Here is a 15,875-nt window from a genome sequence, read left to right on the forward strand (position 1 = left end):
CTGTGGCTGCTTGGAAGTTAGAACTCGTAAGTTAACAAACGTTATCATTCAATACAAGTAAAGGCTCTCATGCGGGTTTCCTCACGATCTTCCTTTTCCTTCACAGCTAAGCAAGTGATATTTAGTTGTTACAATGGTATTAAACTCCGAAAAGTTAGAGGAGTTTTAACAGCGTTTCATAAAGTACCTATTATACAAATTGAGTCCATTGCTACTGGTGGTTATGACTTCATAGTAAGTACCTCCACACTACAAGTGCTTTCTCGAGTATGTTTCCTTATGTATCTAGAGCTGCCTAAAACGTTGCTCTTCATATGAAAGTTTGGATGTTTCTTACTCCTTCGCACCACAAATATTTAAAGAAACAATTTGGATTAGCTAAATTAGTAACAAAGATACCATATACACTGATTCTAAAGTCTTCGCAGACAACGTCATACCTAAACAGAAGCTGGTAGTGCCTAGTGGTATAGATTAAGCAACACAGTCAGTGGTCACTTACTCAGTTATCATAAATTTTTTTCAGGCAAAGGTGATACAGTGCTGCATTCATTTCTTCATCCTGACAAAGATATGGATTGGGATATGTTGTGAACTCGAGCTCTTGGACCCCATGCAGAGACAAATAAAATAATGAACGGTGCCAGATTAGATTTATAAGAAGCAGATGGTGATATAATTAAAATGTCAGAATCTAATCTACTTTAATAAAAGAATACATAAAAAATCATCAAACTGTTGTTTTATTTGCCTAAATAATTTAAATTCTAAAGTAATTTCCAAAGCTAAATCAATTAAATCAGAAAATGATTTGACTTTTGGACATTACTTTGGGGAATAATTTTAGAAGTTCCCCGAAGAGCCTAGTGGTTAGGATGTCCACCTCTGAATAATTGAAGGTTGGGGGTTCAATTCTAGGTACGCATCTCTAAGAGTTATGTGCGTTATAAACAATTAATTATACTTAACTTGATTTAGCGGTGAAGGAAACATCATGAGGAAATCTGCATGCCTGAGAGTTCTCCATATTGTTCTCAAAGGAGTCAAAGGTATACTATTATGTTCAGCTTGTCGCTGGCTCACTATAGAGTACGGTTCTCTTGAGTGTGAGAAGAGTTTTGGCCATAGTCTACCATGCTGGCCAAATGCAGATTGGTAGACTTCACTTCACACACCTTTGATAACATTTTGGAGAACTCTCAGGCATGCAGGTTTCCACACGATGTTTTCCATCACCGTTAAAGCAATGATATTTAATTATTTAGTTAAAATGCACATAACTGTTCTCCAAGAAGTTATAGGTGCGTGTAAAAAGTACTCTGTGATTCTCATTTCTCAGTGTAAGTATACCTCTATATTTAATGTACTCTGTGCATCAAACCTACTAATGAAAGAGTCATCACATATTCTTTTAAAAGTACTTATGAGACTTATATTAATCTAAAAATGCTTTTATACTATTATACTAGCTTCTAAAATTAATAATTGATTTCTTATCTAGCAGAAGAATTACTATAGCCTTTTTTAATCCCTTTCATAACTTTATTTTAATTAATATGAGTAGTAAAACGATTTGCGGATAGCTTATGTCACTGATAAAAACACCTCTCGAGTTGTTTCAATGAAAACCTCATTTGACGTAACATTTGTCTTGGTTCTTATATGACATCAAACTTCAAAACGCGTCCGCAATAGCATTTTTCATACAATAAATTTTATCGATAGTGTAAATGAACTGTCAAAACATTTTTTTGTCCACATCTATCCTTTGTGGACTGTCTCACCGAACCGTGATAGGAAAACCATATTTTGACATTGATGCTGTCATTAAATGATAGATGCAGTCGATTCGCAATCGGCCCGCAGACTGCGCAAGAGCCTGGCGAGTGGAAGTCCCTACAACATTATGTCTATTGACTATCGGTTGATAATGATGATGATGACATGCCCCAATGTTTTGTCCAAAGAATTTGCAAGTACTACTGCGTAGTACAACTATTCCTATGTCGATGGTTTTGTCTACTTAAGTTGGCACTCTGTCAACTATACTGTCACTATCTTCACCGATAGAGCGCCGTTGCCAGACCATTGCCAGACTTATATGAGCTATCCAGAGCTATCGCTTTTACACGAACGGAGGTTCTCTGAAAAAGACGTAGATAACAATACCTCTTTGACACATAGATGTACAAGAGCGGCAACACGTTATGGTTACCTCTATGTATACGTAGATAGAGTAATAAAGGTAGATGCAGGAACGTTTGCTTTCTCATTCGCACTAAAAAGAGCACAGATAAAGTTACTAATGTGATAAACAGAGCTAACCTATTTTTTGTGTCCCTTTTCGTGTAACTGGTTTTTTTCAAGAATACATTCAAGAAGTTGCAAAACAAACTTTGAGAATTCGTGGCGTACTTGTATTTCTCATGAGTTATTTACTTGTTTTCACATAAAAAACGTTTAATACAAATATAGTTGATCGGCACATCACAGATATTATTATCATAATATTTAAGAATAAGGCCGGCTACACACGTTGGTTCCAACGCTCGTCAGTTATTTTCGAGAGGCATCAACATAATGGCTATTAATACATTTCTATCCCATCAGAGCCAACGTGAAGAACAAAAACACAGTTATTTGTCTTTGTCATAGTTTAGCTTTTTTGTTGGGCACGTTGTCGTTTGTGCCCAACAAACCTCTGTGATAGTAATTTATTGCGAATTTTTATTTAACCAGTTTTCTGTTTTAAATTTAGTATTGAAGGTGTGTAGAAGCCATTTATATATTTTATGGTGCATTGCCGTGTAAAAGTTGTAGCCAACGCAAATTATGAAACATAACCTTTCATACGTAAGTATGACTTGTTGTCTGAGGTAATGAATACGTATTGCAATTTGCAACAAAACGGACGGACGGATGGATCGCGAACATTGGCGCAGAGCCGTTGATAGAGTAATAAAGGTAGATTGAAGTACTATGTAACCGCGTATGAGATAGCGATAGCACGACGTAATGATGAATAATTTAATAATACGACAATTATTACCATTGTTTAGTAGTCAATATTTGTATTACCCGATCAACAATATTTGTATTAAACGTTTTTTATGTGAAAACAAAGTAAATAACTAATGAGAAATACAATTATTACGCCACGAATTCTCAAAGTTTGTTTTGCAACTAAAGTTGCATTGCTTGTATGTATTCTTGAAAAAATACCAGTTACACGATAAGGGACAATAGGTTAGCTGCGTCTCTGTTTATTACATTAGTAACTTTATTTGTGCTCTCTTTTTAGTGTGAATGAGAAAGCAAACGTTCCTGTATCTACCTTTACTACTCTATCTACGCGCAGAGCAGATTGCTTTGAAAAACCATAGAGTAAAGGTGAGTTGCCCCCACATCGTTAAACTAGCTCTATGCTATTCTATGGCACTATGCTCACAGCTTACGTCACTGTCATGCTGTCAAGTGGGAAGTGTACAATCTCAATTGTTCTGATTGGCTGAATTGGTGCGATTCTTGTTGCAACAATGCATTGTAGCCGAGTTGAACGAGCATTAACCAATCAGAGATGATTGCGATTGTGACATTTGTAGCTTGTAGGCTGTAGCTGTCATTCTACGGCAATCGCGATATTTCAGCTCTTGGATGAAGGATTATGTCAAGCCAAAAAAAATTTACTATTCGATACTCTTCCACATACTCTTCTATAATGTACTCTGTGCTCTCCTGTTTTTATCTCAGGTTTTTATAAAAACAACAGAAAACATCTAAGAAAAGTACCTACTTAAATCTCATGAAAAGCGAATTATTTATTGAACATTTTTTGATTGTTGTGATACCAACTATTTGGCCCTGCCTAACATATTATTATTCGTAGCTTTTTAACTGGCTGATTTTTGCTGTAGCAGAATTATTATCTTAGAATAACGTCTTGGTCATCTCCTTCTGTAATTTGGATTTTGGATCCCAAATGGTGGTAATGATGAGAAAACTATCATTTCACCAATGTAGTCATGAAGAATTATTGGAGAAAGTTAACCTAACTAACTCGCCGAGTAAGGAATGAAAACATGTTGTCATGTATTCCATTTCAACGTTTATATTGTTGTGACGCGGAAAAAGTGTTCGATCCAAATAAGATTAAGATGTGGTATGCCGCTCTGTTGCGGTTTATCCGAAGAAGATTAGTGTTGGGCATCATATTTGCCTCCTCCTTAACCTACTGTATAGTCAGTTTATTGAGAGAGGTCAGTATTGTTTTATTTAGTAGGTACAATTTTGTTAAAATTCTCTGTAATCGTTGAGCTTGAAGATGTACACATGTCAAGTGCAACACACAACATGTCAAGTGCAACACACCTGCAGATTAGATTGGAACCGAGGTGTGGCAATAATAACAACTCAAAGTAAACTTTATTTACTTTGGCTTAGAAGCAGCAGCACACCCTCTTGTTTATATAAGTTTTAGCAGCACGTCAAACATAAGTGCTCCATCAGATTGAGTAAAAATATTGTGCACACTTGCAGTAAAAATATTGTATAATAAAAATTGAATTTTTGATAAAATGTTATTTTCCTACTTATAACTTGACGTCATATTCCTCCTTGCCGAAGGTTGTTACCACTTTCCATAAATCACATAATGCTAGGAGTTTTTCTTGGAAAATAATGCAGCGGCCCCCCAGATATATCTGCGTACATCTCAATTTTGAATTTTTGGTTTTACAGTTATTATCAGATGTTAATGATGATAACTGAGACTGACAGTTTAAAATTGGTCCCTGAGGCAGAGAGAAAACAAAAAAGCCTAATTTGGACCTCCAAAATTGATTATCATCCATTTACACACTTGGGTCAACTAACATTGCTTAGCAATCAAAATCAATTGCAAATGACAATCACAACTAAGCTGCACATCCCTCTCTTTCCTATTTATAAAATGACTTATACCTTTACAGGGGCATAACAGAAATATGGTTTTCCAAGATGTATCTATTGAGAGGAAACCATTTGTGTGGAGAACACTACAAGAGCATAATGAGACAAGTGACAGTATGTGCCGGAACTCTGTACAGGGAAAATCTTTACTTGTGGATGATAGAGGTAATTTTGTATTCCATCATCATGTCAGCCTGCTGATTTCCACTGTTGAACATAGGCCTTCATCAGTGAGCGCTACCACCTCCAGCTTCCCCTCACTCTAATAATATGTTTAAGATTCAAGATTTTTTATTTGTTGTGAACACAACATGCATCCAGCCATTTCTGGCATACAACATTTTACATTATCATATAATATTCATAAATTATCCTACATTGGATTAGAAAATAATAAAATATTTACTTTAAGTACCTACCTATACTTAATAATTTTGAATATGTAATTTTATAGCAAATGTGAAAATAAATAAAATAAAAAATGTCATTAATAAATTAAGTCGGTAAATAATAATTGAATTGAAATTCAATATTATAAATATATTTTAATGTCAGTCCATTGTGCCAGAGGGCACCCCACACTTACTAATAACCTGGTAAAGATTTAACTTTTATTTTCTAAAATTATGCCTATCATACCCCTCTATTCAAACAAAAGATTTATCTTTAATATTTAAAATACTATTGTCTTCTAGGTTATGTATGTTTAGAGCCTCAATAGCTCAACCGGTAAAGGAGTGGACTGAAAACCGAACGGTCGACGGTTCAAACCCCACCCGTTGCACTATTGGCGTACCTACTCCTAGCACAAGCCTGACGCTTAGTTGAAGAGGAAAGGGGAATATTAGTTATTTAACATGCCTAATATTCTTTTAAATAAAAATAAAACAAATTAAAAAAAGATTAAACTTTTGCTTACTGAAATTATGCCTATCATACCCCTCTATTCAAACAACAGATTTATCTTTAATATTTAAAATACTCTTGTCTTCTAGGTTATGTATGTCAGAGAATGGACATGGCAAAAAATGGATGTTGCACTGTAGATGCAGAACACACTCAGAGATATAGTTGCATATCCTGCCATGAGAACAACTGCTGTGTTATCTATGAGTACTGTGTTTCCTGCTGTCTAGATCCTAGCAAGGTATGTATCATCTTATAAAAACCTGGCCAAGTGCGAGTCAGACTCGCGCATCGAGGGTTCTGTACTACAGTCGTATTTTTTCGACATTCAGCACGGTAAATCAAAAACATTATGCATAAAAATAAATAACATCTGTTTTAGAATGTGCAGGTGAAGTCCTTTTATATGATACCCCACTTGGTATATATTGAAAATTGAAAATACTAATTATTTGTTCATGAACACATTTTAATTTCATTTGTGATACAACCACAAATTCACGGTATTCGGATTTATTCCTTTTAAAGGAATACACAAGTAATACTTGTGCTATAAGACCTACCTACCTACCAAAATCTCACGATTCTAGTTCAACGAGAAGTACCCCATAGGTTTTCTTGACAGACACGATGGACAGACAGACAGACAGACAAAGAGTTCCGTACCACCATACAGCATATTTAACACTGTACTTTTAATTTTTTTGTAATTTGCATATTACGGTTCATGAGATACAGCCCGCCGACAGACAGACAGACAGATGGACGGACGAATGGATAGACAGACAGCGGAGGCTTAGTAATAAGGTCCTGTTGGCACCCTTCAGGTACGAAACCCTGAAAATTAGTGATGTATATTGATGATCTATCTCCGATTTGCGCTCCACAAACCATACCTTTCCGATTTAGACTAACATCTTGCCTACTCCGTGAATTTCTTCATAGCGTTTTTCATTAATATAATGTAAATAAGCTGTGATAGCCTAGTGGTTAGCACGTCCGCCTTCTAATCGGTGGTCGGGGGTTCGATCCCGGGCACGCACCTCTAACTTTTCGGAGTTATGTGCGTTTTAATTAATTAAATATCACTTTGCTTTAACGGTGAAGGAAAACATCGTGAGGAAACCGGCATGCCTGAGAGTTCTCCATAATGTTCTCAAAGGTGTGTGAAGTCTACCAATCCGCACATGGCCAGCGTGGTAGACTATGGCCAAATCCCTTCTCACTCTGAGAGGAGACCCCGTGCTCTGTAGTGAGCCGGTGATGTGTTGATCATGATGATGAATGGGTACATGTACAGACCATGAATAATATGATAATTTTTAATGTCTCGACTTGACCACGACTCATGCAACTGGGTCGAAATATCGATAAATTAAAAATTATCATACTAATTATGGTATATTATTATACTGTATGTACCCACTATTTACATTACAGTGATATCTACTACTCTAAGCCCAAAATCATTAATTTATTAATGCCTACCATTTGATTTTTATTTTCAGAGAAGTATGCTAGAGGTGGTGCTGTCAAAACTTTCTGCAGAAGAAAATGTGCTATTTCACTCCATTAGTGATGATTATGAACTGTGCCTAACCAAGTGTCGGACCAGTTCACATAGTGTATTACATGAAAACTCATATAAAGACCCATCACACAAACACTGCTATGGTGAAAGACAGTCAGAAGCTAAACCTGACTAGCATTTAGTTATTACAAACAAAATAAAATATATGTGATGACAAAGAATAGACATTTGTATGTAAGTTTTTTTTTATTCAGATACAAGTTAGACCTCGACTGCAATCTCACTTGATGTTAAGTTAAGACAAATGTTGACGTAACAAATGCAATTCTAAAGCTCCATACTCCTGGTATCCTTTGTGTAATGATTGACGCTAATATGGCATTTTCTAGTTGTTCAGCATTATTGAAACGTTTGGAGAATGTATGTAACAAGGTATGCTTGTGCGCTGGATGATGTAATAGGCTACTTGACAATTTTTTTAAGTTGGTCTTAAATGGTTAATATTTGTCCTATTATATCAAAAAAATTAACACTATATTTTTTTGCGCCCTAAAAACCGTAAAACTTTAATTATACCTGTATTGTATTTGTAAACAACAGTATAACCCTGTGGTTATACTGTTGTTTACAAATGCATGACGTCAGAGCACAGATAATCTATCGGCCAAACATGGCCGACAGTGTTTTCACCTGTCTAAGAAAAATATTTTTTTAAATTAAAGTTTTAAGGGTTTTTAGGGCGCAAAAAATATAGTGTTAATTTTTTTGATATAATAGGACAAATATTAACCATTTAAGACCAACTTAAAAAAATTGTCAAGTAGCCTATTTGACAGCTAGTCGAATCAGTAACTTTTTATAAAACGTCAAAGAGATTCTATGAAATACCGGTATGTGATGTCACAATCATTTGACGTGCTTTTTTTAGTTTAATCGATAATTTTAAATGGTTATCAGTTATTTTAGCGTTTAAACTGCCGTGAGTGATTTCCATTATAAATAATATCTAGAATCTAGTCGGGCTAACGTCGACTAGACACATGAGTACAGCCGGGATAGATATTATTTATAATGGTTATCAGTTATCACACATAAAACTAACAAAAGACGTGGATTTTACGTATTTTGGAAGACCCTCGATTTAATAATCACAGAAATAATTTATTTTTGACATAGTCAAATACCGTATTGACACTCATGTTGAAGATGTTATATATAACCCCCTTTGTCATATTGGGATCACTGAATTGGACAAATCAAGCTTTAATCACTGAAGTTAGTATTATAATTCAAGCGGTAATTGGGAGAAGTTATGAGTTAAGACATTTAAATCGACATAGTTAAAGACTTTTTTAACAATTATTGTCTTCACACTCTATTTTTGATTTATCCATTTTTAGGAAGTCTCATAATATGGAAGTGTATAGACGGCCACAAGCGGTTGTTTAATGATAAATAATAATATCCTGCCTCTATTGGTCGTTTAATAATAATCAAGTACTCTACCGCAATTTATTAGCTTGTTTATTGTTCGACCAACCTCTTTGCTTTTTATGACAAGATCTTGGAGTAGATAAGGTATAATGTTAAAAATAAAGGGAAAGGGATTCATAGACTCAAAACACCTTGCTGGAGAGCCGAAGCGACGCGAAACTTAAATATCACCCAGACTAGGGTTGCCAGGCGTCCGGATAAAGCCGGACATAGGTAGGCTTTTTGATTGTGTGTCCGGCCAAAATAAACAGTGTCCGGCTTTTGTTAGGCTTTTTACATTTCACAAACTGTCGACTGTCGGTCGCTCCCGCAGGCGGCAATGCCGCCTGTCAACAAGATTTATGACAATAATAAAAAGCTTGATTTTACATAAAAAAAATTATCGTACCTATTAATACTAAGACACAAAATCCTCAATAATGTAGGGTGTCCGGCCATTCTACCAAAATGTCCGGCCAAACTGGCTGGTCTGTCCGGCTATTAGGTTTGGCGACCTGGCAACCCTAACCCAGACTAATGAGTTTGAAGCACGCTTTCGCTTGCAATGCATCAGCCGCCTATGAATCACTATGATCCAACGCAAAAGCCAAATGAAAGCGAGTCTGCGCGGATGATTGGCTTTGTGCGAAGCAAAACTGATGTGACTGAAGCTCAGGCTACTTGAGTCTTTGAGATCTATAGAGCGCACTTTTTTTTTGTTCCTCTGGCTTTACACAGATTGCTAGTCAGGTTTGTTATTTATTAAAGTTTAAATAAGCTGTGATAGCCTAGTGGTTAGGACGTCCGCCTTCTAATCGAAGGTCGGGGTTCGATCCCGGGCACGCACCTCTAACTTTTTGGAGTTATGTGCGTTTTAATTAATTAAATATCACTTGCTTTAACGGTGAAGGAAAATATCGTGAGGAAACCTGCATGCCTGAGAGTTCTCCATAATGTTCTCAAAGGTGTGTGAAGTCTACCAATCCGCACATGGCCAGTGTGGTAGACTATGGCCAAAAACCCTTCTCACTCTGAAAGGAGACCCGCGCTCTATAGTAAGCCGGTGATGGGTTGATCATGATGATGATGAAAGTTTAAAGTTAGGGAAACTATGGATAAAATTAAAAAATCGGGATATAGAATTTGAAAGGAAAAGCATAACGTTTTAGAGCGAACTTTGACTTTGCTCACTAAAGATTGAATTAAAATGGGACAGATTTATGTGAGAGATATAGCTCTGTCTCGTTTTAACTCTGTCTTAAGTCTAAGCTAAGTCAGAGTGCGCTCTATAGATCTCATCCTTAGAAAAGACGTAGACCTATCGTGTTTCGCGTCGCAATGTGCCTTCTAATTCATAGTACATCGATGGCCTTAGCCTTTCAGCTCTACCAAAAATTTAGCTTTGTCTAACTAATTAAGCCTAAAACTAATAAATTATGTAGATAGTAGATTACATTATGTAAATAGACATAATTACGATAATTCACGCGTTGGTGAACAAAATTAATATGTAATCTTAATTTATAAGAATTAAATAAATTCACAGTAACTGTAATATTGTGGCTGATTCCGTTGTACACAATCTCTAAACTAAACTAAAATGGCACGTTTAAATCTATTGCTATCCCTTTCATAATTTTGCTCGCGGAAAAGGATAGCACTAGAATTAGACCTGTTAATTTAGTTTAGTTTAGAGATTGTGTACAAGAGAATCGGCCCCATTATTTGTTAATTAGTTACCAATTTAAAAGTATAAGAAGAATAGGGGTACATCATGCAAAAAAATTAAATTGTGGTCATGAACTAATAATTAGTATTTTAAATTTTCGAAGTAAGATAACTATATCTAGTTGGGTATCATATGAAACGGCTTTACATGTGCATTCTAAAACAGATTTTATTTATTTTTATGCATCATAGTTCTTGAATTATCGTGCAAAATGCCAAAAAAAATAAGATTGTAGTACGGATCCCTCGGTGCGCGAGCCTGACTCGCACTTGGCCGGTTTTTGACGATCGTTATTGCCGCTCAATATGCTTTCTTGAAGATCAATAAGTATTGTCAGGTTACAGATTTTCTCGATTTTATAAATTTGTTAACATGCGACATCAGTTTGTAAACATCACTTGTTTATCGATCTATGAAATATGGTCCACATTGGCGATCGATAAAAAATACGATGTCGATCGTCTGGTTCTTACTTATTTAGGTACCTACGAGTACTTCACAAGCTCGGTCGTCAAAAATCGAGCAAATCTGTGGGCACTATGAGAAACAAATTTTATTTTTGTATCTGCCTTGGTTTAAGCTTTCCCCACTGTCCTAGTTAGTTACATAAACATAATGAAACAACCCTTCAACAATCTTTATGACAACTCTGAATATAGCCGCGTTCTAGCTCGGCTTCGTTCGGGTAATATAATATTTAAACGTCTAAGAAGGTACTTTGTAAAAAAAACCTAAGTTTCTGGACCCAGCGTTTGGAGCTGTATCTTGATATGTCAAAAGACTAACTCTTTTTAATTTAGATATATGTTTAGATACCTAGTAATATTATGAAAACTTATAAATATAATAGAATATTAATTAACTAAGTAGGTAAAATGTAAAACTTGTTGAAATCGCTACTTTTGATGAAATGTTGTTTATGTGTTACTTGAAGCCGAATAATAATATTAATGTTATTTATTGTAAGTTAATAAAATATTTTTCTACAACATTAAAATGTTTTAGTAAGCGACTCTTACAAGTATACCTTGAACTGCGTCCACACAAGTAGAAGTTTGCGTCGTGTGTTGAAAGTTGAAACTCGCATGACAGAAGCGGAGAATACGGTATTTGACAACTAGTCAAAACAGTAACTTATTATCAAACGTCAAAACGCGCGCTTAGTATGCGATATTCTATGAAATACCGGTGTGTGACGTCACAATAATTTGACGCGCTTTTTTAGTTTAATCGATAATTTAAAGTGGTTATTACACTTAAAACTAACAAAGGGCGTGGATTTTACGTAATTTGGAAGACCCTCTATTTAATAATCACTGAGAAATAATTTATTTTTGATGTAGTCAAATACCCAATTAAGGCCCTTATCTGATTAGTCGGTGCAGCAGTGGTGTGAAATAAGCACGCTCGAATGTCAAAAGCATACGTATCAGCAACAAATGCTTTTCGACTAACACAACATTAAAGTCCACCGTTATGTCGCACCGCACCGCCTAATCAGAAAAGGGCATAAGTATATTCACAGACCACACCATTCACCAATGATTTTACACACAACATGGTGCAAAACGTAATTTTAATAGTGTAAACTGTGAACGCGGCATTATTTTCTTTATTGATAATGATAATAACATAGTTCGCAACGACCAGAGATTTTCGAATTTAAACAGCAGGTCAGGATATGTACTCGTAATTTTTTTACAAAAAAATCGTAAATGAATTTATAATGCTAAGTTTTGCCTGTAACGGACCCACAATAACACCCTGGTTATATTATCTGCCTACCTAATATTACATTCAACGTCTCTGTTTTTTAGGGTTCCGTACCCGAAGGGTGCCAATGGGACCCTTAAGACTTCTCTGTCCGTCCATCCGTCTGTCTGTCAGCGAGCTGTAGCTATCTCGTGATTCGTGAACCATAATAGGTAGAGACCTGAAGTTTTCACAGATTATGTATTTCTATTGCCGCTATAACAACAAATAAGTAACTATGTACCTACTAAAAATTACAAAATTTCCGGCATGAAAATTAAGTAAGTAAGTAAAGTAAAGTAAAATATGCTTTATTGTACACCAAAACAAAAACAATAGACATATAACAAATACAGCATGTACAATAGGCGGCCTTATCGCTAAAATAGCGATCTCTTCCAGGCAACCTTAGGGTAGAGGATATTATAAAAATTAAAGAAAGCGGAAGGGGTGTACTAATTAAATAAAGTAAATACACATAATATACATATGTATATATATATATATATAAATGAAAATACAACAGTAAATAAGAGAGGAATAGACGACAGATAAGTGGACTAAAAGTAAAAATAAATAAACACATCAAATGGAGGATAAATAAAATAGCTTCAATTTTGTTTTAAAAATAGATAGTGATTGAGACTGTTTGATATCCAAGGGGAGAGAATTCCATAGCAGTATAGCGGTAACAGTAAATGATTTAGCATAATAAGAAGAGGAGTGTGTAGAAATTTTCAGGCGTAGATTATTTTGAGAACGAAGAGAAAAAGAGTGTGTATCACATCGGTACTCAAAACGTTCTTTAAGATAAAGAGGAATGGAGGGATTGAACAGTATACAGTAAAGAAGATGAAGAATATGAGTATTCCTGCGAAGACGAATCGGGAGCCACTTGAGCTTACGGCGGTACTCGGAGACATGGTCATACTTTCGCAGCCCAAATACGAACCTTATACAAAGATTTTGAAGCCGCTCAAGTTTGTTCAGTTGGTCCTCAGTTAGGTTAAGATAGCAAGTATCAGCGTAATCGAGGATTGGTAGAAGTAGAGACTGAGCCAGCGCAACCTTAGCAGGAATAGGAAGAACATTACGCAATCTTCGGAGAGAGCCGACTGCACCAAACATCTTTCTGCTCAGCTCACTCATTTGTGGTATCCAAGTCAGAGATTGGTCAAAAGTAATGCCTAGATTTTTTACTTTGCTGCTGTATGGAATATGAACCCCATCGAACATTATAGGCGGCAGCTGTGCTAATGTTACCCGAGACATTAATTTTGGACTCCCGATAATAATGACCTGAGTCTTCTTTGGATTCACTGTTAGGCCAAATGAGTTACTCCATTTAGAAATTTGTAAAAGATTTTCATTTACCAAATTAATAGTGTCGGGCAAATCTTCTATTTTACACTGTGAATAGATCTGTAAATCGTCTGCATACAGGTGGTAGAGAGAAGTAATATGGGAGCAAATAGAATTGATGAAAATGGAAAACAAGAGAGGAGACAACACGCCACCTTGCGGGACGCCGGCCCTGACAACAGACCAATCAGAAGATGAGTCTTGTACTCGTACACGTTGTCGGCGTCCATGCAAGTAACTTTGAAACCAGCTAATTACCTCAGGAGATATGTTAAGAGAACTTAATACAGCGAGTAGAATATCAAAGTCCACAGTATTGAAGGCATTACTAAAATCAAGTAATGTCAGTACCGTAACCTGTCGATTATCCATACCACGCCGTATGTCATCCGTAATTTTAATTAATGCAGTAGTTGTACTATGACCGGGACGGAAACCAGATTGAAAAGGATTTAGAAGATTATGTTTAGAAAGGAACGCACTCAGCTGTTGGTGTATAAGGCGCTCAAGTGCTTTGGACAGAAAAGGAAGGATGGATATGGGACGATAGTCAGCATAAGTTGGATTAGGTTTCTTAGGGAGTGGGATTATTTGAGCGTCTTTCCAGGATGAAGGGAACTCTTTGGAATCAATGGAATGGTTAAAGACGTATGTGATAATAGGAGCTAAGATATCAAGGATTGGGATGATCATCTTACGACTAATGCAATCAGATCCAACTGCGTCGGAAGAGATGGCTAAGATGTTCTTCTTAACATCACTGATAGTAAATTGGCTAAAGAAAAGAGGAGGGAAGTCAGGAGTTGATATAGCAGAAAGTTGGTTAATAGTGCTTAATTTAGCGGTACTGTTTATAGTAGCGGAAGAGGAGAAATGCTGATTTAGCTGATTTAAGTCTAAATTAAGGGAATTCAAATTTTGTTTTGCCTTTCCAACCCCTAAAGATCTGAGAAAATTCCACACTTTTGTCGAGTTTTCTTCCTCAACAACCGATTTATAGATATGGCGTCGTTGGCTATCTCTACACGCCCTGTTGCAGCGATTACGTGCCCTGTGATATTTATCACGATTGGAATCACTCGGGTTCAAACGGTATTTAGATTTAGCTATATTCCTTCTTTCTTGGAGTTTTTTGATATCCGCAGTGAGCCAGGGTGCAGGAAGATGTTTCATTCGAACCGGACGAATTGGAGCGTGTAAGTCGTACAGCTGCGTGATTAAGGAGTTAAGGACAGATACCATTTCGTCAACGGTATCGACTTTCGTGACTCCTGACCAGTCAATTTTAGCAGCATCCTCGCGCAATCGATCCACGTCCATTCTACTAAAATTGCGCTGGAGAACGATCCTCGGTTTAAATTTAGGAGGTTTTAATTTGTAAGACAAAAAGAGTAAGTCGTGGTACGAAAAGGGAGAAGCTTCGCACTGGCCATGCTTTTCAACATGACCAATGGATGATACAAGAATTAAATCGAGGAGAGAAGGTATACAGTTTGGAAAAGCGTGAGTCGCTGAAAGAGGAAGTATATGTAAGTTGGAGCCGCTTACGAGAGATTTCAGACGCGATGCCCTGTAATCATTTTTGAGCAGGCAGGTATTGAAATCTCCCATTATAATAGTGTGGTTATAAAGTGGGGAGAACTGCTCTATCAGGATTTCAAATGACGAAAAATAGTCGACCGTTAGGTTTGGACTATAGTAGACGCCAAGAAGGAGTTTCTCATGTCCGAAAATTATTTCTATGAAAAGATGTTCTGAAGCAGCCAATGGTTGCGAGAAATTTAAAATTGTAAAAGGAATGTGTGATCTTAAATAAATGGCCACACCTCCACCAGTGCGCCCAATTCGGTCATTGCGAATCAATTGAAATCCTGGTAGAGAGTAGGATGTTGAAGGTAAACATGGCTTTAACCACGATTCTGACACTAAAATCGCGTGTATATTTTTATTAGCAAAAGAGGACAACATATCAGAATAATGTGCAGGAATACTCTGGGCATTAATATGAATAGCATTGAAATTTTTCAGTGTACCTGAGAAATGTGAATCAAGAGTCTCACTTAGAGAGGGGATGCTGTAGAAACTGTCATTACTGCTCAATCCTTCAGAATCAGAGAGGGAAAAGAAGCTGTCGTCTAAATTGTTATCATCGGAATCATTCATAAAAATTAGAAA

The 15,875-nt window shown here is 36.2% G+C and overlaps 1 protein-coding gene across 1 annotated transcript; it reads left to right on the forward strand.

The window, feature by feature from the left end:
- The first annotated feature begins 3,685 nt into the window (after window positions 1–3,685).
- LOC117988959 (SREBP regulating gene protein) lies at window positions 3,686–7,651 on the forward strand. Its single transcript, XM_034976256.2, has 4 exons — window positions 3,686–4,256; window positions 4,968–5,112; window positions 5,943–6,094; window positions 7,362–7,651. Exons 1-4 carry the CDS (start codon window positions 4,080–4,082, stop codon window positions 7,557–7,559), a joined length of 672 nt encoding a protein of 223 aa, XP_034832147.1. The 5' UTR covers window positions 3,686–4,079; the 3' UTR covers window positions 7,560–7,651.
- Window positions 7,652–15,875: the final 8,224 nt, after the last annotated feature.

The sequence above is a fragment of the Maniola hyperantus genome, chromosome 15 (genome assembly GCF_902806685.2).
Source record: "Maniola hyperantus chromosome 15, iAphHyp1.2, whole genome shotgun sequence".
Taxonomy (NCBI): domain Eukaryota; kingdom Metazoa; phylum Arthropoda; class Insecta; order Lepidoptera; family Nymphalidae; genus Maniola; species Maniola hyperantus.